The 22,359-nt window shown below is 39.2% G+C and overlaps 1 protein-coding gene across 1 annotated transcript in view; it reads right to left on the bottom strand.

The window, feature by feature from the left end:
* The window catches only part of AHRR (aryl-hydrocarbon receptor repressor), an 85,602-nt gene that overhangs the window by 49,271 nt on the left and 13,972 nt on the right, over positions 1-22,359 (bottom strand). Inside the window, exons 2-3 of the mRNA XM_032698661.1 lie at positions 16,467-16,538; positions 8,805-8,986 (exon numbers count right to left, since the gene is read on the bottom strand). Of these exons, the coding sequence (XP_032554552.1) occupies positions 8,805-8,986; positions 16,467-16,528 (244 nt within the window). The 5' untranslated portion in view covers positions 16,529-16,538. The remainder of the gene's footprint in view (positions 1-8,804; positions 8,987-16,466; positions 16,539-22,359) is intronic.

Here is a 22,359-nt window from a genome sequence, read left to right as displayed (position 1 = left end):
GATGCCTTGTTCTTCCTGAATATAGATTTATTCTGAAGTAAATTCTGCTTGTAGATTAACACTCCTCCTACAAAACCTGTCTTGTTTGCTCAAGGAGGTCCACCCTCCTACAACAAGGCACAAAGAGGAGATACAGTTCTCCTCTAAGAGTCATCAAAGGTCTCCCAGTGTCAGAGAGACCTCCAGGTTATCCAAGAGGATGTGTAGTACAAAACAGCCTCAGTAATTTGTTACATGAAATTAATGGTGTTCCTGGGAAACAAGGCAAAAAGAAAATAATGAACCATTAGTATAAGCACTAAGTCCCAACCAAATGGTGTCTCTGGCTATTAAATGTATTTAAAACTCTGGTTAAAATAATCCACTGCTTGAAAAGGGGTTACACGGGGGAGAGTCAATGTGCAGCTGCTTTTCCAGAAATGAGTCCTGCCAGATCTCAGGGATGAATAAATGCAGCTATCCTGCTTAAAGTCTTGACATTTCTACTAAAATTTCACTGATGTAGTATTTTAGTATTAATTAGATAATGACTCGCAAACAGTAAGTCTTCCTTCAATGATTTGCTTATGTACCACTTACACAGCAGAATTGCTATGTTGCTATGAAAATGGTAAAATTAGAGAGCAGTAGAGAGCAGAAAATATTTCTTCCATTAATAGTCCCTTTTTGGCCGAAACACTCTGAATGTTGTGGTACTTTGAATGTGTTGGTTCAATACATCCACAGGAATAACCTCACCTGTTACCCACTCTGACCACGAATGTTTCTTCTCAGTACAAGCCATTCAATATGCTATCATAAGAAACCTAATCAACCTGAATGCTTAGAGACAATCTAATAAGTTACGGCTGTGAACTAGAGCAATACATATGCTAAAGACTTTTTGTATGTTTTCAAAAAAAAAAAGTCCTTTCTCTTCCAAGAAAGAAATCATTCAAGCATTCAGTTTCAGAGGAGAGGACTGGGAATGCTCTAAATCAGTAGAAGATGTCTTTAAAAAACAAACTTGTGATTGTTAAAATATTCAAACATGCTGAGGACTTCTTGGCTCAAGGTATCTGCTTTAACCCTAACTAAGCAGAAAAACACAATGGAAATCCTAGATTTGTAAATCAAAGTACAGGTTTCATCAAAAACTAGAAGCTTGAGGATAATCTGAAAGCATCTAATTATTCACATAATGGAAATCAATATATAAGTCGTACAAAGAAAAGATTGTTGGGAACAAAGACATAGAATCAAGGAGGTTGTTGATGTAGGCAATTTATCCTGTTCTTAACATAGCCTCTCATAGTATTTATTGGTATTTCAGATCTTTTATTATTTTACTTTTTCTGTATCTGTTTTAAATATACCCATTACAAAGTACTTAGAGAAAGTCCAATGAAAGGACATGAAGATAAAGAGACTAGAGCATCTCCCCTATGAGAAAAGGCTGAGAGAGCTGGAACTGTTCGGCCTGGAGAAGGGAAAGCTCAGGAGGGATCTCTTCAGTGTGTATAAATACCTAAGAAGAGGACACAAAGAACAGCCAGATTCTTTTCAGAAGTGTTCAGTGACAGGACCAGAGTAAATGGTCACAAACTGAAGCATAGGAGGTTCTCTCTGAACATCAGGAAACACATTTTCACTGTGAGGGTGACCAAGTTACCCAGGGAGGTTTTGAACTCTTCACCCTTGGAGATATTCAAAAGCCATTTGGACATGGTCCTGGGAAACTGGTTCTCAGTGGCCCTGCTTGAGCAGGGGGGTTGGATAAGGTGACCTCCAGAGATCTCTTCCAATTTCAACCCTTCTGTGAATATGGGATTCACTAAGCTTACGGTTCTAAATTTAAAGGAAAGCTCCAGGCTACTGAAACTAGCTAATAAATGAAAGAAGAAATTTTCCCTTAGAAATGTATTCCATAATTGTAGTAATAAACTCAACCATATGAATTTAGTTTCAGAATCAGTTGAATCTTGTTGTGGAAAAATTTTCCATGCTTAAGCAAAGTAAAATCTAAAAAACATATTTATACTAAAGAAGCGGAACTTGTCAATCCAGAAAAAAGAAAAACAAAACACTTCATCTGAGAGTTTGAAAAGAAAGCTTTGGGAAAACAGCATTGATAGGAAGAGACAGTGGGGTAAAAAAGGATGCCTGAGAACTCCGGTACATGCACTGCAGTGGAATCTTGGATCCTCAGAGCAGTAGCTTTGCTTCAGGTAAGCAGCACTTACACAGCAGTGTTAAATAGTGTTATGGTGCAGATTATGCACTGAAAGTAAGATCACTCTTTGTTTCCTTACCCACGAGAAGTTTTAATATCTATTTTCTGTGAGTGTTAATGCAATGTCACGCATGTCACAATAGAAACAGGTCTGCAGTGGGGACTGCAGCACTGAATATTCAAATACTGCAACAAATAAGAGCCTAAAGGGTTTAATGAGTGCATAAAGAATCTCAGTCATAGTAGTATGCTATTGATCTAGGAGAGCAACAGCCGTGGACAGTATAGGAGGAGAAAAAAGCTGAAACAGACTGCAAGTAATTGAGGATACTAAAAATCAGGCCAGCTGGAAGGAATCCTTTTTTGCTTTCTTCTTAAAAGGGAAAAATTCAATTTCCATTGAAGATAAACATTGATGGGAATTGGATCACACCAAACACATAAGTGAGTAAAAGGAAATGACCCACTAACATAAATGCTAAATCAGAGAAAGACAGAAACCACACAGCATGTGCTATCTTGCCAAAAATTTTAAAAAAAAATATTTAATTGGAGGGGGAAAACAGGTTAGGAGGAGGAAGGGCAGCTTCCAGGAAGTCCTGGAACTGATGGTTCTTACAGCAGCAGCAATCCAAGGCACAGCAAGATGAAGACAGCCTACAGAAGGGAGACTTCAGTACACCTGGAAAAATCACAGAGGAGAGATATCTAAGGGAAATAGGACCTGGATGTTCCTTCAACAAACCAATATCTAGGACATAAGTGTAAACTATCTCAGGAGCAGTGAAGAATGGGAAATATAAGAACAGACCAACTTAACAAAATCTTCAATGACTGGAAGCTCACAGAAAATCTTTTTAAAAAATTAGTAAAATAAAGCACAAATGTATAATAAGAGAAACAGAAAAGCCAATGCATAAAGTCAGATGTAGCAAGAAGGGGAAAGTTATAAAAAGCATTCTGGAAGTCCTTTAACCATACAAGGTTGGGAAAAGAGTTTTCTGCTTCTCAGCAGAGGGGGAGCTACAGATGATGACAACAAAAAAGTTTAGTGTTTATTGACTCTTTTTGCTTCCATCAGCTAGGATCAGATACATACTGACAAAACACCTGGAACAAGGCTGCATCTCATGTGGTTGCATGAGTTTAGTTGCGTTTGGTGAGACTCATTTTGGTGTATTCTGAGACTGTAATGAAGCATTACCTATTCCTCTATGAGAAATCATGATATTAAGAGGAGATGCTGAAAGACTAAAAGAGGATAAACGTGGTGCTTATCTTTAGAAAGCATTGGAAGAGGAAACCAAAGCATATTGGGACCACCTCACTGAGCTTCAATCCCTAGAAAAGTCTTGAAGAAAAATATCAAACAACCTCTTTGTAAAGACTAGAAGGTAGTAAAAATAAAAACAGAAATCAACAGGTCTGTCAAGGATATGTTGTCATGTAAAACTAAATTAATTACCTTTTACAACTGGACAGGTGGATGAGAAGAATAGCTATTATGTGTCTTCTTAACTTTAATAAGCTATTGATACTGTCTCACAACATCTTCATAAGTAAACTGAAAAATCTGGTTGGAAGGGAGACTAATTTTAGTTCAGAAACCATACTATGAGAGAAGTTATCAGTCCTTTGCTGCAAAATGGAAGGATACATTGTACATATGCTAGACCAATCTTGGAAAAAAAGACAAAAGCTGAGCAAAATTGATAAAGAAAATATAGCTCTTGATAAAAAAAAAAAAGGCAGGCCTGTTTTGTCTGAAGAAGAAAACAGTGAAGGAAACATGGGACAGCATCATGGCTGTAAAAGCTGAAAAAGCAGAGGTGCCATGAGAAAAGGAAACAAAATTTTTCTTCTACAGAAGAAGGGCTTAAACTGAAGCAGGACAGCTCCAGCTTGGATGTTAGGGATTGCCAAGGAAGGTGTGGAATCACTCACGTTACAGATTTAAAAGAGCCTTAGACAAAGACACTCTGGTTTAGGCATAGCTCATTCTTTGCTCAGGAAAGTCCATTGCAAGCCTGTTTCCTAAAATTTTGAATTCTAGGTGGAAGCAGATGAACTAACATTTGTAAACAAATTTCTCCAAATCTACTTTGTTTCTAAAATTCAGTTTAAATCCATATATAACTTCTGCTTAAGACAGGTCAAACAACATGTCTCCATGTTTGACTGTCACTACTTTTGCAAAGATCTAGATTACAGTTTAAATATAAGACTTACAGAAACTTTTAATATATTTATTCCCAGAATTCAGCTGTGAATCCCTACATTCCTTATTTAGTCATCCATAGATCTATCAGATTTTTAACTTTCAAAATCAAATGAAGTCTGGAAGAAAGTAAATACAGAGAAGACATTGAAGTCTGAAATAAATATGGAGGTTCAAAGCAGTTCTCTGAAGGAAATTTTTGTTGGGATGACACTGTTTTCATATATGTACGCATGTCTTTGTGTTTGCTTATGTGTATGTGTGTATAAATACACATTTGTGCATGCAAAAAATGTCCAGATGGGAAAAATAACAAGCTATTGAATAAAATTATGCTTTATATAAATTATGTAGTGAAGGATTTAAAATACTCCCACTTTCTGAATAATCAAAAAATTGATCTGTATCGAGGTCTCTACATTTGCTGTCTAAGACTGTAGTCAACAACATCAGCTATCATTTATCAGGAATGCTTATGGTTAAAAGGTTTAACATTAAGGTAGGATATGTTGAAGGACAATTTGAGTGGCGTACTGACACAAGGTTACTTACACTAAGAACTGAAAGATGAGGAGCTTTACAGCCCTAGTTGTAATTGTCATAACTGGTTTCTTTACAGGTACTGTGAAACTGAGTTAGCACTCTCTCTCAGAAAGGGTCTAAGACACTAAAAGAACATGGTGCTATTCCTTTGACATTTGTTTACAAAATAATTACCTATACTAGAAGGTAACAATTTAAATGACCAACAAAAGAGAGTTGGTTTAGAAGTGGAACAAGATCATCATTTTTCCACCAATGGAAAAACTGATAAATAAGAAGTAATAAAGGATGTATTGTTGAGAGTGGTAAAGGAAGACAGACTACAATTAATGAAGATGGAATATGTCCCAGAGAGAGGCCCAGCAAACTCAAGTGGTCACAGACACCACTCCACTCTCACAGGAGCCCCACTCAAGGTAAGTCTTTGTCAGGGTCAAATGACCATCATATTTTCCTGTAGCGGTTGGTGTCTCTCAGTCTAAGCACTAATTCAGACCCATGCTGCTTTATACAAGAGATCTGGTGAGATTGGAAGGTTATTGCTGCAAGCCCTTTTTAAGTGCTTATCAGGAAAATGCAAAATGACTAAATGCATATAGCTTGGAGGGAGCGGGACTATTAATAGATCCTCTGCCAACTGATAACAGACATATGAAGATCCTAAAACAAGTAGACAGAAGAATTATTCCGAACCAAAAGGAGAACATTTCTAAGAATGAGGGAGGGAATCAACCACAACAACTTAAAATAAATCCCTGGAATATCAGTCTCAACAACCAGATCTAAATTTTGGAAAGGAACCAGGCCTTTGCTTAAACAATTTAACTAAGATGAACTGGCCATATACTTCAAGGTACTAACATATAATGGTCACTAAAAAGGGAATAAATGACAAACAGATATTCTCCATCCCCTAATATCTCATTCTCTGCAAAACGATTTTCATACTTGAAGTCAATATGGTGTGGTCACGCCATGCTCTCCAGTTGGCTATTGTTCTTTATAAATATGTTTGTGCTGCACAATGACTACTGCAGATTAGCTACTGAAAGGACACCTAGTGGAAGTAAATAAGTGTGTCTAAAAACCACTGAGACTGTCAAAGGTAATTATAATTGTCACAGGAATTGCTGAACTGTTACAGGTCGAATCTGCAATGTAACATATGAATTCATGTGTCAGATAGCACTACTCGTATTTTCTAAAAAATTACAAACAATATTCTTAAAAGCACATTTTAAAACCTGAAATTTACACTTAACTTCCTCAAAACTCAGATAATAGTTTTTTAAACAAAAGGTGCACATTACTGCGTATCTCAGAAGATTATGCATTTTAGTTGTCCTGAATCTCCACTGTATCCCTTTTAGGAATATCAGATAGCCAAAAAGAACTCACTACAGATATGTTTTGCTTGATATTCAAGTCAAATTTCATCTTGGGCATCATCATTCCTTGGGTCCTCCATTGTGCCACTCTAAAATATCTTAAGCAATTCCTTCCCTTCTCGCCTTTCCCTCCTATGAAGAGAAACAGCCAAAGAATATAAATTGTACACATTTGAGCTAATTTTACTCTTTTTTGCTTTGTCCATCCAACTTTATAGTCTTGCTTGTGTTTATCCCAAACCCCTTAATATGTACTAATGCCCTTGTGACCAGGAGATGCCCACATCAGAAAGATCTATTCCAGATGGAGTCATGCTGGTCTCATGCAGAGAAGGATTATAACCTTCCTGTGTAGTGACATGCTGCCTCTGGGCAAACAGACCAAAATCCACACTTGGTTTTCTTGTTTATGTCAACATATCATATTACAGGCATGGAACAATTTGCTGACCACTGTCCCCCTTCGATTATTGTTTTTATGTTCTCTTTTCTAGGTTTCTCATTTCTATTGAATACCAGTTCCTTTGTATTAATTTTCCCTGAGTGAATTAGTGCAGATTTACTAGGCTATTTTTCCAGAAATGTTTTTTTATCCAATTTTATAACATCTCTGTAGGCCACTGGTCTGTTCTCTGTCCTCAGCGTTTATAACAGCTCCCAGTTTAGTGCCATCCTTTGATTTAAAAAGCCACAAACAAACAATTTTTGCTCTTCTATCCTCTTTCATCACAACAAAGATGGAAACGCTGGGGTGGATATTTTTTGTTTGCTTTTTTAGGTGATTTCCTACCAAAGTTTTTGCTTAAAAAACCAGATTTTACTGTATTTCTCCACAACTACAAGGAAGATCGTGATGCCCACGAAGGATATGGCAGCTTCTGCCCTTACCCAAACATTAGCAACCCTTCCTCATGCAGCTCTGTTTCCACAGCTCACCTCTTCTCCACTTCACCCGTCCGAAGCTCCAGCCTGCTCTTGTCTTAAAATGGCGTGTAGTTTCCTTCCTTTACTATAAACAATGCTAACTGTAACCTTAGTTTCATGATGTAAACATTTAAAAATAAGAATGAAGGGAACACAAACGATGTGTTCAATTAGGTAATTTGGGGATTAAATTAAATGAAATCTCACAAAACATTGAACATGGAACATTTCAGCATAATGAAGTCTGGCTTTGCTTGTTTTCCTTTTATCTCGTCCCTTTAAAAAAAGGAGACAATGGATCTGAGAAACTCTGACAGAAGAGTAGTAAAGGCAGATATTATTGCTTGTGAATCTGAAAGAAACAAAACGTAAAGCTCAGAGGAAGGGACCATAATACTCAAGTATGTGCTCAAAGGCAAAGAGAGGCACTCTGTAAACTGCAGGATATTGGAGGTTGGGCAACCAACTGCCACAGTTGACATGGGAGGCTCCTGCTATCAGTGTCAGGTCCTGCAATGTTGTCAGCTTGTAAAATACCCTGCAGCCTGCCAAAGTCTCTTCAACCTGGCATTTCTTTTATACTAAAATATATTTTAAAAGCAAGAAACCAACTAATAGATATTATTCTCCAGGCAAAGCTAAAAAATATATATACACTGTGCATAATAAGGAATAGTAACAGGAAGAAGTAGCAAAGAGTAGTAAAGGAAAAATAACGTCCATTAAAAAAATACTTCTGTTTATCTCTGCAGTCCACCTGTAAGTTTTGGTCAACTATACTCCTTCAAATGGACTTTTTTTTCTGTTCTAAAAAACAATTTTAGAGACGATTTTGATGGTTAAATCCCTAATCTGGATTTTGCTCTTGTGAACTCTTCAGCAACAGAAGAAACTCAAACTGTCTTCAAATTTGGAAGAATTCTTTTCATGTGCATCTGAAAACTCACGTTTGGCTTTCATTGTGTTGTGTGCCAGACAGCTACAAAAACAAAGTGTAGCCTCGTACAGCTTCAATCAACACTTTAAACTTGGAACCTCTCTTATCCTAAAAGACGGTGGTCATTTTGGCTTTTCAAGCAAGCCCATTTCCTTCTGGCATACAGCAAACGCAGGCAATACAGTCATTGCTTGACTTTCACATCATACTTAAACAGGCATTTTGAAAATGCGTCATTAACAGCTTCAAATAGGGAGTTCAAAGTATCTACAGGTATTACATCTATCCCAAGCTTCTTGGCCAGTTTAGTGATTTTAAAATTGTGTTTTCCCATTTCCTAAAGGCTACCAAGAAAAGATGGGCGTTATCCCATTATTTCATGAAAAACACAGAAACAGCATAGGAAAAAATGCATGAAACTTTCAATGCAATATCCCATGCATGAAATAAATTCAACTACAGATTTTTCCCATGTCTTTATCAATATAATACTGCTTGTCACTTTTACTCAGGCTTAGTACAAAGCAACAACAAATTAAAGAGATGCTTTTAATGGGATGTTGATATCTTAAGGAAACCTACCTTGAAAGAAACTTTTGACTCGGAGATAGCTGACACTAAGGCGCAAGACGGAAAGTTTGTCCAGCTTTGATACGATGTCAGGTGGAAAAGGTAGGAGGCTGGCCAGATGGTCCAGTTCCGCATTCAGACGGTCCCTGTGTCTCTTCGAAGGATTCGATTTTTCATTCCCGACTGCAGGCCTTCTGTGGTGGAGAACACATTTTTGATTACCCGTTTTACTTCCAGGTAGTACAACCAGAGACTGAGATGTTGCATGCAATTAGCTGATAACAGGAATACTTCACTTAGCTTCTATGGAAATCTTTAAAGTTTCTGTCTCCTGCCAAAAAGAGATTTACTATTCTGCATTTGCCATGGTGCAAAGACATGGACATTGGCTTCTCTTTTCACATCTGCCCAGTGAAAAACACATGGTATCTCTTGCTCAGGACCCTCTGACCTTAGGGGAGTGGGTACTACATTGCTGTTCTAGTCAATACCAGAAAAACAATTTCTCTTCTATGTTGTACAGATAAGGGGCAGACCAGCAGAGGAAAATTACTGTGACTAATGCATGAACCCATTCAATACCCCACTGTATTCATCCAAAGCATCTTAGTTCCCTCCATGTAATGACTCAAAGTTAACCTGTGGGTCAGTAGATAATTAAGAAAAGAGCTAATCTTTAGACATGATTTTTAAAAGTGTAGGAGGCAAGGTAAAGAGCTGTTCTTTCATCAGGCTCCAAAATCCTGTGTACATTCTCACATTTACCTTCCTATATCAGAAATAACAGAGATAAAAATTTGGTTTCTCTCTTAAGAACGTTGATATTCCTTGCAAAACATAAAGACCTATGTTACTCAGCTTTCTAGGCCAAGCACTCCTAGTCCATCCCCATTTTGTCTTCCTCTCGTGCAGTGTACAGTACTAGATAACTTAGAAAAGCTGTTGTGAAAATTCATTAAGATGAAATACATCACAAATGAGGAACCTCAATTTTGGAGTGTCTGCTGATGTTCTCACAGAACATGTAAGATATTGTTCTCAAGAGGGAGAAAAGGAAAAACTGGTGCACTTGCAAACAGAAATGGGAACATTATTTTCAGCATAACAGTGAGAGGTGCTAGGTGCTGAAGCACAGACTTATCTATTAAACAAGAAGACCTGAGCAGAAATTTGAGGAGGTGGTTCCTTTCAGTAGACAGCTATTGCTGGACCCAGAAGTAGCCAAACGCCACAGGACCTATAAACTACACTGATCTATGATCTCAGAGGGAGTGCAGCAGCCCAGTGCTGTAGTTGACCTGGCATGTCCCAGGAACTTTGGGCTCTGTCAGCTGGACCTCCACTCTGGTAATGCCCGTGTTCAAGTTCTTACTGTAGCACAGTGACGTGTTCCTCCTGAGGTACCTTCTCCTGAATAAGAGACATTGAGAGAAAAATCGAGGAGGGAAGGGTGGAAAAATACTTAAGCATTGGAAATGGTAGGCAAGAAAAATATGGTTGTGCTAACAGTTTCCACTTTCACCTCAATAAAGCCAAGGATCATAATGTTATGTAGCTAGCTGGCACTCCAATGGAGTATGAGAGTAAAACTAATTATTTGTTGCACTTTACTACTGCATTTCCATGCTTCACACATTTACTGCATTCTTCAATCATAATTTTCATTTTGAGCATTAGTATTTCACAAAGCGGTTAACGTGTTACATTATAGAAGGATTAATTTATCATAACTGAGATCCTAAAAAATCATGCATATTAGTAAATCGTGCAATTAGTAAAACAAAAATCAATGTTTTGTGTGTGTGATTGCTGCTAATTGAAAACCTCTTAAAGTAAATTAGTTATGAAAAATTTATTACTACTTTTGAGCGCCTCATTTCATTTTAAGAGGACAGCATCAATGGACAGAGTGAATGAAAAAAAATATCTGAGGTAGGTGTCAGTGAATATACATCTAATTTCTGGTTTTTCATTCAAAATTGCCAATACTGAAATGTGGCTCTTCAATAACTTAATGAGTGGCTCTCAAAGATATGGAGAACACTTCATTGATTTGGATCAATGAACAACTTTTCACCACTAGAGAGAAAATTTGCAACAAATAAAGTAATCAACAAAGAACGAATACTTTTTTTTACTTTTTCTGAGCTAACTATTTTTTGCGATATACCCTGAAGCTCAGCCATCCTATGACACCAGAATGATGTCTGACCCGTGACAGCAGTACTATTGTGGGAAAATAGCCTACAGCTGAGCAGAAACTAAAGAACATAAGTTTTTGCTAATTGGTCTTTACGTCTGACAAACCAGCTGGAGCAAGGAAGTAATTTAGGACAGAAAAAATTAATTTTAATAAGGAAAATTAAACTGATGAGTCCTAAAGGTAAAAATCTTCAAGAGTAACATGGGATAGAAGTTGTTCAAGCCTATTTACGACATAAAATAGTGAATGCTTTATGCCAGAGAGGAATGGTTTGAGGCAATTAGGTGTGCTGCCTTTGTACTACCTGAAAGAAATAGTTTTCTGGAGGCTGCAGGGAATGGTGTAAAAAGACCACGGGAGAAAGTTCAGGACAAAGTCTTCCTGAAAACTCAAGGAAATGATTCAGTAAGGGAGTGAATCCAAACGAACAGGGGTTTGATGTAAATTGTAATTAGGTGCCAAGTGGATGCAATTTAAAACAATGCCAGTGAGTTCCATGCAAAGGCTAGCTTAGCTTAGCTAGCCATAAACAGAAAGGGACAAGCAGGGACATTTTTCAGTGGGCTGCTTTGAGGCAAATGGAAATTCTGGCCTTTATTTTGGGCTGAAAGTAGACGGGTGCTTGTTGTGTTTGTGTTAAACTCAGGATTGTAAAACTGTAAACAGAGATGTAGCACTCACTCTATCTCATTTACTCTGCTTTCCATACAACACTACTACAGTAGAGTAGCATATGTAATTAAAAAAACAAAGCTGGCTTTCCCTTCCTTGCATTGTTAAACCGCCCAAATTCTGCCCTGCAGTAACAAGTCCTTGTACCTGCACAGAACACACATTACCAGTCCCCATGTGGTGGGAGCTGAGTGTGGTAGCCGGTGCAGAGAACATTTTCTCTTTCGGTGGTACATAAGGCATTGAGCCATTTGCGCATTAATGATTCAGTGTGCCCATGACACACAGACCGCCACTAGTGTAAACCAGTTTGGTGAGCTTGCAGAGGAATTTCCTGCAACTGCAGCTCTGTCTGCTGTTCCCTACCCTCTGCGGGAGCCCTGCCCTGTTAATGAAAAGTTTACTCTCATTAAGTTTTTTAAGCATGCCTAAGTGTTAAACCTGCAGATTATCTGAAATGAGAAAAATCTAACCATTTACTGTGACAGCATGGTTTTAGTAACAAAGGAAAGGGAAGAGAGAGACCAGGAAATGCTACAGATAGGCTAAATGCAAAGTAACAGCGAGATGGTGATCATGAACATAGTGACCAGCACCCACAGCCACTGAGCTGTGCTTTTGGACATTGCATAGAAATCCTGGCAGAGCTGAGCTCCAGTGCCAGCTGTATATGTGCAGGTGGTCACCATCTCCTACGAACCAAAAGGACTGAATGAGAAAAAGCTGTTTGAGGGAAAGGGGGCCCTTTACCTCCTTCTATCTCTTCTGCCTCTTCACAGCAAGGAAAGGCAGAACTAATGGTCAAGAAGATACCACACTGGCAGAGCAGATGAGAGGTGGAATAGTGTGATACCAAGTAAGAGGAAGGGCTATGCCACAGAGGACCTTAAAATGAGAACTAGGAAGCTGGAGAGAGCTGCACCTCCCAAAGTCTCTGTTTACCCTGTCACAGGTATGGTTCTGACTGAAGTGGGCTGTATGGACCAGTTATAGATATACTCAGAGCTTAGGCAGCTATAGCTTGCCTTTAAAGAGCCAGAAAATATCACAAGGAAGGTTTTGTGGAGGAAGAGAGTTTCACAAGATGCCAGAGTTTGAGATGAAGAAGTGGCTGAGGTTCCCAAACGGGAACTGTCCTGAAGCATTGCCTTAGCATTTCTAAGTACTAATTTCAGCACAGTGATTTTAGCTTGAGGTTAAAACACAAGATCTCTTTAATTTCCAGATGCTTGAATTACCAGTAAAATGTTAGATTTCCACAGGAAATAAACACTTGGTAGAGAATGTTTCCTTTAGTCAAAATGCCGGCTGTCTGGCTGAAAGGCATATCTTATGGAAAATTTTTCAATCAGTCTGAGCTCCAGGTGTTTGAACTGTGTCCATAAAAGCCAAAATTCCTTAGTGTAGACCACATCTAATGGGGCTCATTTGGAAGTTTTCTGAGACAAAAGGAGAACAGTTAGGGGTTTTTAATTTATTTGCATGTGTAAAAGTAGAACTTGAACCTGAGGTATTGTCTGAAGAATGGCAACCTAATGAAGATAGTTCTGCTAGTTCTGTCTAGAGAAGAGAAACATTTTAGTTCCTCCCAGTAAAACAAATTTTCCACACATTCTGCCAGAGTCTTGTGGGTCTCTGCATTCTCTCGTGGAACTTCTTCATACATTTTCATCACTGTTCTGTAAAACTACCTCGGAATAGAATTTCTGTGCCTGAAAAATATTAATGAACATAATGAACAATATCATTTTGTGATATCCTGGATTAAAAACCAGCTGCAGGCTCACCACCTAGATTGATCACAAAAAACTGATGTAGAGTTAGAGAGTCAGCCTCCTGGGATGCACTGTGTATGGGTAAATATAAACATCCCAGTTGTTCTGCAGAAAGGAGAGCTGCATCTCTGTCTTTTAAATCCTGACCTTTGAAAGGACTCATCCATGGATCCCTACTAAGATCCTGCTCAGACTGAGGCACCTGAGCTCACTTATTCCTTTGTTAAGAGACAGTTAAATTCTAGAGATTATTCATGTTAAAAAGAGAGGAATCATCACTAGGACTGGCCAAAGAATATCCATCCACTTTCATTCCTGTGAAAAATTAGGTTTTACAACTGAACAATACTCATTCCAAAGTAGGTGGCAATATTTACTTTGATTCATTATTAGAATGACAGGGAGTAAGTAGAACAAGGCTGAGGAGAATGTACTGTGCTATGAAATTAAACGGGAGAAAAAAGCTGTAACAAAGATGGTATGACATGAATCAAAACCACAGTTAAATATGCTGCTAAATTAATAGGCTTCATCTACTCTTATCATCATGGCTGGGCTTCGTGATCGAAGATTTAGGGAGGGCTCTACCCACGTTTGTTACAAGCGCACTGGTGGCTAAAAAGGCCAATACGAGACAGGCACGTCCGATTGCAAAAGGCACAGCAGAAAGACTCCTTAGGTGGTATATTCTGCACGGCACAATTCTTTCTGTATTGTCTTTTCTCCTCAAGAGTGATCCTGCGTGCTTTCTCAAAGGCATCAGCAGTGTTATAGATGGCGTGTCTCCAGATCTCCCGATTGGAGGCCGGAGTAGACCAGTTATGGTGATCAATATGGCCAAGGCTGAGATGTTGTTTCAGGGAGTCCTTGTATCTCCTCTTTGGGGCTCCTCTCTTGCAGCAGCCAGTGGCAAGTTCACCATAAAGCAAGATCTTAGGGAGGCGGTGGTCCTTCATCCTTGAGACGTGTCCTGCCCAACACAGTTGTGTTCTCAGCAACTCAAGACAGCATAACGGTAAGGATATCTTGGAGTCCTGAGATGTCATTAAAACCAGTAGGACTGAAGGACATAGACTGCGAAAGGAGCTCTGTCTGCCAGTCTGTCTGGGGCATTCAGAGCCTCTTTAGATGAAAATAAGTCCTGAGTGAGGGAATAAGCACAGGAAAGGCTTACCAGAGACTAAGCCCACAAACAGATAAGGTTTGAGGAAGAGACCAGTGTTGCTAGGAACTGAGAAATCATCCTCAGCAAGTGGTAACTAACCACAGAAAATAGACTGCTGTTTCCAGTGTGGGAGCTCAGTACTCTAATAATCCAAATATTTTCCTTTGTATTAACCAAAACCATGTTTCTTAATCAATATTGTCTGTGTCCTAGCTTGATAAGCTCATGCTCAGGTACCTGCACTGCAATGTCATAGCAAAGCTATTTTCAAGGTAGCATTACTTACAGTGGTTCCCAAGACAGAAACTTGGTTCTGTCAAGGTGAGTGAGAATTTGCTTCTGAGTTTATTGAAGTCAGAAAAGGCTAATGAGGTCATTTCTGTCATTTGTTAGCAGTTAGTTTTCTTAGCCATTGCACTTATCTAGAAGTCATCTTCAAGAGAAGTTCTAGCTAGCATGTAAACTCCAAACATAAATCTGAAGTTTATCAAAGTAACTGCAACTTTCCTTCCTTACAAAAGTAATGATCCATAAACAGTTTTCACAGAGGTAATTTCATGTACTGGAGTGGTTCCACACCTCATGCAGTTGTTATAAAATTAAATATCCACGTCCATACTTAAGAGTAGTGCAGAAATCTTACATACATTTTGGATTCAACACTCAGGATTTTTGCAGGAAGAATCCTTTCCTTATGTCATTATCTTTGTCTATTGAAATTGTCATCTATGGTATATTTTGCAATAAAAGAAATATTTTTTTTAAGTTGGAAGAAGTGGTTCATGAGCAAATACTGCCCAAAATCCAAACAATATCAACAGATGTCATTAAAACATTCAGAGAAACTCCTCTTTGACTCTAGACCAATATATACAATTTTAAGCCAAGTGGGTTATTTTTAGAAGTTCTGAACAACTGAAAATAGGGAAATCTATTTTAGTTACCTTCTCATCCTTAAATTGTCTGTGAAGGCCACCAGCTCCAGTTCATAATTGTAACACAGTAAAATCATGTGTTTTATAATCACAGAATCAAGTGTAACACAGAAGATGTGGGATGATTATACTAAAAGCTTCATTTCACAGAGCGGTTTATGGCATCTGGAAATCATTTTACATTTGAGTGATAGCAATCTTTTTTCCCCTCCCATTTCAAGCATCTTGTAGTAACAAATTCCCATTGCATTTTTTCTTCTTCTGCTTTGCCTTCACACATGCAATTTCTCTCTCCCGTTTTTTTCCTCGTGAAAGTGATCCCATAGTAAATAGTGTTTTGAAAATTATGTGTTCTTTATGCAAAAAGTGAATCACCAGTCTGCTCTTTCAGTTGGCTGAACTGACCCACTTTCTGGGCTCATACATTTTGGACTTAGCGATGCCCCAAGCAAGGGGGGAGCGCAGTACCAGCACACTGGTGCCACTTGACGCACAGCTTCTCAGAAAGCTCCTCGAACAGGCTGCAGGGAGCATAGAAGCACAAAGGTGGCAGCCACCTCTCCAGCCCACTGCCCAGCTGACATTTAGTCCACCAGTATCTTCTGCCTGTGAAAAAGCACTCCCTCTGCACTCCTCACAGCAGTGTGTTCTGCAGTGCACTGCAGTACACACCATAACCAATGCTGGCCTCCCCTTGGCATACCCACTGATGGGTGAGGATGGTTGGACCCATGCTTGGCATCCTTTCTGGAGACAGTCCTAATGATGAAGAGCCAGCCTCCCAGCCAAGGGTTTCTCACTGGAGAGAATAAGATTAGGTCTATCCTGCATCAGCAGATCATAGGAGGAAGGGAACCCTTTCTCTACCTCATTTCTAGCACAAACATTTGCAGGGAGATGCCCCCGATGAATATGATACTTAACTGTTTCTGAATGGGTTTCCTCCTTTTTCTCCCAGCGTATAGGCATTCCCCGGGAGGAATCATTGTTCTGACACTGAAAAACAAAAGGAATAAGTTTCTTAGTTTAGAGGTTTCTGTGTTTCATCATCGTGGCTAGGCTTCGCGAACGAAGATTTGGGAATGTGTTTCATAATGCTGGACAAAATTACTGGACCATGGAAGTTCAACCAAGGAAGATGTTTGTTCCTTGAGTGTGACATTCAACAACACTAAGAAGCATGGTGGCATTACTTAAGATAGAAGCTTAAGGCTAATTCCAATTTCCTACCCTAATAATATTAGAATATTGATGTTTATATTTGACTTTCATTTTTTCAAATTAAGCATACTACGCATGATATAAAATGGGTATAAAATACATCCTGCTTACTGGATGCCCAAACTTTTTTTCCCTTCCAGGTTAATTTTTAAATTCAGCTAAATAAATAAGAATAATACTACTCGTCATCTGCAGGGACAATTTCACAGCTTTTAAAATACACTGGGATTTTCTCTCTATTACTGACATTGTAAGTAGTAGGATGCAATTATTCAAATCAGCATTTTTCCAGGTTCTCATATCCTCACTTTTAAAGACTGGAAATATATCTGTCGGCAGCTCAAGATGTGACACACTATTGTGGTTAGCGCTAGGACCCAAGGCAGTGCTGATGGAGGTGACAATTTTCAGACAAAAGTTAGCCTTATTATTGATCTATTTGAGCATGCTAGCCTTAGAGACATTGCCAGCTCAGAAACAAGCCCTCGCATTCAGTCTGTTTAAATCTTCTGGAGATTAGCTGAATATTGAAGTCTCTTGATTTTCTGTCTGAAAGAATATTTTGGTCATGCTGAGTGCTGTTCAACAGTGGGTTCAGGCTGCTGGAGAGGTTAGTGTATCTCAAGATATCTTAAGAATAATTGCTGCTTTGTGTGAGATGTAAAATTAAGGGGATCTTCTATGTCACTGAATCAATCCCATGCTGCTGAAGACAGATCTGTCATGTAATGCAAATCATAAACTCACTGAACTTGATTTAAAAACTGTTTAGAAGAGCCTTCTTTTTCATTGAAGGGCAGCTTTCTAATACCTAGAAACCTTTCGTCTTCCAGCTTAAATTTGTTCATGGTCATTTTATGCCCATTTGTTCTTCTGCCAACATTGTCTTTTAGTTTAAATAGCTCTTCCTCCTCCATTGTGTTTACTCATTGGCATATTTTTAAATATCAGTCATATCTTCAGTCAGCCTTCGTTTTTCTATTCTGGGACAATGAAAACTGTTTTATTTCCCTCTCATGTTACAAACTCTTTATTCTTCCTATCATCTTAGGAGTCTGTTTTCTCATTTCAGTCAATCTGTCTAAAACATGGATAAACAGGACCATGCACAGTATATTAAGTTAAATCTAAAAGTATTTCATACATGCATATACATATATAGAGAGAGAGAGTAATTGACAAATCACGTATTCTTTATGAGAATTATCTCACTTGATATTCGTGCGCCCACATTTTCCTTTTCCATAGCCATTACCAAATTCATGGCTCACAGTCACCCTGTAGTCATCTAATATACAGAGTCCATCTTCATGCATAATTTCCAACAAATAAATGCACAATTTAAGGAGGAAATGGGCTCGGGTGCCTAGCCATCCCAATCGTACAATTAATCTCCAGTTTATTTTTTGCTGTGTGAGAATTGTGTCCACTTTTGTGTTGATGGCACAGGCAACAAACCTTGAGATTGGCTTAGTGGGTCAGAGCATGGTGCTAAAGCACCAAGGTCATGGGTTTGATCCCTGTATGGCCCATTCACTTAAAAGTTGGACTAGATCTTTGTGGGTCCCTTCCAACTCAGAATGTTCTGTGAAACGAAGTTTATAGGTACACATCTGGTTTAACATGAAATGTCTTAGTAAAAGTGCAACTGTCTCCAAACTGATGGTTGATGAACTCTGCTGTTAGTTTCCCTCCCGATCAGTTGTTTTCCTTTCAGCACAGGCTGTTCACCCAGTTCCTTCCCCCAACTCTTCAATTCATTACTAGTCGTCAGCAGCACAGCATCCTTCTCTAAACCGAGATAGCTAAGGTCTACTGTATTTCCCTCATCTAGAAAATCGATTATCATGTCAACAAATAGCTATCAGGTTACTACGTCAAAATCATTTAAATCTACATTCCATTTTTACTCCATTACACAACTAACCACAGCTGTTAATGGTTCTTTCCTTGAGAATTCATTCTGAAATGATACATAATACAGAGATCAGACAACTTGCCTTCTCTCAATTGTAGCTTATGGTGGAAATACCAGTCATTCTCCAATTGGTCCAGTATCAGGGATAAAGTTCTTCCAGAAATAAACAAAACTACTTTTTTCACTATTACTGAAATGATTTCATGTGACATCAGATTGGTGAACCTCCTGTTTGAAGTCAATGACAGATATGATACAGTGCAATAAATATTGTTCCAGGTTAAGAAAGTTTTATCCCATGGACTTTGCTAGTCTAATCTGCTAGCTCTTTTTTTTTCCAACAGTCTGACAGTTTTTAAGATTACATCTACCCTCATGGATTTCTTACTTCAGTGGGAAGCTAAAATGGTGTGAAGATGCCAAAAGAATTGCTTCTGTTCCTTGTGAGACCTTACATTAAAAGGTATTTTCTTTTTCTTTTTGGTGGATTGAAACTGTCTGGATGTGAGGTACCCACCAAAACCACTCTATCACTTCCCTCCTCAGCAGCACAAAGGAGAGAAAATATAACAAGGCTTATGGGTTGAGATCAGGACAGGCAGAGATCACTCACCAGTTACCTTCATGGGCAAAACAGACTCACCTTGGGGAAATTAGTTTAATTTCTTACCAACCAAATCAGAGCAGGGTAATGACAAATAAACCCAAATCTCAAAAATACCTTCCCCCCACCCTTCCCTTCTTCCTGGGCTCAACTTCATTCCCTATTTTCTCTACCTCCTCCCTCCACAGTGGCAGAGGGGGATGGGAATGGGGATTGTGGTCACTTCATCACACTCTGTCTCTGCCTTCTTCCTCCCATGAACTTCTCCAGCGTGAGTCCTTCCCATGGGCTGCAGTTCTCCATGGACTGCTCCAGCATGTGTCCCTCCCATGGGGTACAGTCCTTCAAGAACAGGCTGCTCCAATATGGGTCCTCTGCAGAATCACAAGTCCTGCCAACAAACCTGCTCCAGCGTGGGCTCCTTGCTCCAGAGGTCCTGTTATGAGCCAGCTCCAGTGAAGGCTTCCTGTGGTGTCACAGGCTCCTTCACCTCCTCCAGAGTGGGGTCCGCGTAGGCTGCAGGAGCACAGCCTGCCTCACCATGGTCTTCAACATCGGCTGCAGGGGAATCTCTGCCCCAGCACCTGGAACATCTCCTGTCCCTCCTTCTTCACTGACCTTGGTGTCTCCAGGGCCGTTGCTCTCACATATTCTTGTTCCTCTCTCTGACTGCAGTTGCGGCTGTGCTGGTTTTTTCCCCCTTCTTAAATACGTTATCCCAGAGGTGCTGCCATTGTTGCTGATGGGCTGGGCCTTGGCCAGCACAAGGTCTGTCTTGGACCTGTCAGACACGGGGAAAGCTTCTGGAAGCTTCTCACAGAAGCCACCTGTGTAGACCCCCACTGCCAAAACCTTGCCACACAAACTCAACACAATATTGTAATACTTTCGTGTTCTGAGTCCTTCCTGTCCATAATATCAGTCTATGAATCATAGTTCTTGTTTCAAAACAGTGTCACATGCTAGACTTCCTTTCTCTTGCCTTTATGAGCAAAATTAAAAGGAGGGGAAAGGCTTGGAAAGCATAATTCAACTGAAAACTGAAAATTAAGAGTTCATTTGATTTCCCAAAAGGGCCACTTAGTTTTAAACTCCATTCTGGGTGAGTTTATTAATATATGACAGCGAATAGAAATAAATACAAAGACCTCAGTATTCAAACTGAAAACCAGGAAATAAATGGCAAACAATATGAGCTAGAATTTATGATGTGCAAAATGCTGGTTAGGAAAGATAAAGGCCCAAAGGAAAATCCGCAAGTTGCATCACTAAAGACAAAAGCTAGTGTGCTTTTTAGAAGAATATTATAAAGAAAATAATTCTAAAAAATATGTACAGTTCTTATTAGGTGGAGATGGCTCTATGTTAGAACTGCATAAAAGGTAAGAGGATAAATTGATAGATTTTCTTCTAGTCTCTGAAACAAAGGAGAATCATGAACTCCCATCGAACAAGAATAAACCATGCACTCTTCAGGCTTTCAACAGGAACTTTCTACAGAATTAGGACAAGGGGTTACCACAGCAACATGGTACGAAGCACTGCCCCAGCTACTGAACACCACCATCCTAGATACACATACAGCCAAGAGGTGCTTCTGCCACCACCACTAATGCCAGTAGTGGCACGCAGTTAAAATGAGTCTGAGGATGCAATGTATGGGAACAAAGTCAGAAGGTTCATGGCAAATGGTCCTAAAAATACATCTGAAAACAGCACTTGAATTTGTTGAGCTGCACAGATCCATAAACCAAGAAAACATATATTTTATAAACTGGAGAAGAGCATGTATTCACTGTCCTACCTGGACACCTTTTCGGATCACCTGTGAGTTCTGCTCTCCACCAGTAGGACAGAACAGCCCATCTCCACCACTGGAGGAGGCTGGGGGCTCCTTCCCCTGCCATCCCACTGGTCTCACATGTGAATGAGAAACAGGAAGAAGTTGGGTAGACGGCACTCAGCTGCTCAGAACAACTGTGCTCTTTTCATTCTCTTTCTCCCTTTAACACTTGTGAGTTCTCACATTGTCTCCATGTGTTTGAGGCAGGATGAAGAACCCAAAGCAGCAACCTCCCACCACTCCAGCAGCAGGAAAGGAGACTTACAAGCTTGAGGAGCTTCAGAAGGAGGAAAGGGCAGATGTGGGCCATGATCATTCACTTCTGTCAGATGCTTTTAATCACTGCTGACATTAAGTCGCAATTAATCTCTGAAAGCTGGAGAAAACCAAAGGACTGAAAGACAGCTGCTATATGATAATCTTCAGAGAAGGTAAAATTAATAACTATCCAGCTAACCACTGGATGGCAAGACTGGCATCTATCTCAAGCAAAATACCAGAAAAGTTGATAAGAAAAATGAATGACATCACTTAGCAGAATTCTATGGAATATCATGCTTTTTGGAGTGAAACTAGCTCACTGAGAGGTTATCACCTCTAGCTGACATAGGAATTCACTTGTATCAGTAAGTAATTTAAGTTGGCAGCATAACATTCTGCTTTTAAAAGCCACAATGAAGTATTGCAATGCACAGTTTCAATGAGTATATAATCTGTCAAGTGACAGATTAAAAAAAGTGCAAACACTTGCATCTCACAATAGGGAATGAAAGTCATTGCTACTGGATAGGGACTGCATCCTGAAATGTGAATGATTCTTGAAAGGAATTAGGGATCAAAGTGAAAAATGAATACAATCCATAGCCTGAGCTGCCAGGGAGGATCTGCTGCACAGGGAGCTAATGCTGTTGCTGACCTGAGTGAAGTGATTTTACCTCTGTTTACAGATATGATGAGACTGATGCTGGAACAGTGTGTACAGTTCCCATGTAAGTGTTTTCAAATAATGTTAGAAATTGGAAAGGGTGAATAAAGAAGCTAAAATAAATACTTGCAGGCTGAAGAAATTGCCTTGCATAAAAAAAAGATTTAGGTGACTTGAGTAGAGCAAAGTACTTTCAGGTGAAGATATGACAGCTGAATTATTTTAACCTGAAACAGAGCAAGAACCTAGAAAGCGAAGCTGAAACCGGATACATCCAAATAATAAATAAAGCATTAATCAGTAATA

The sequence above is a fragment of the Chiroxiphia lanceolata genome, chromosome 1, assembly GCF_009829145.1.
Source record: "Chiroxiphia lanceolata isolate bChiLan1 chromosome 1, bChiLan1.pri, whole genome shotgun sequence".
In the NCBI taxonomy this organism is placed as follows: domain Eukaryota; kingdom Metazoa; phylum Chordata; class Aves; order Passeriformes; family Pipridae; genus Chiroxiphia; species Chiroxiphia lanceolata.
The sequence above is the reverse complement of the archived record's forward strand: the minus strand, read 5'-3'. Positions and strand labels throughout refer to the sequence as shown.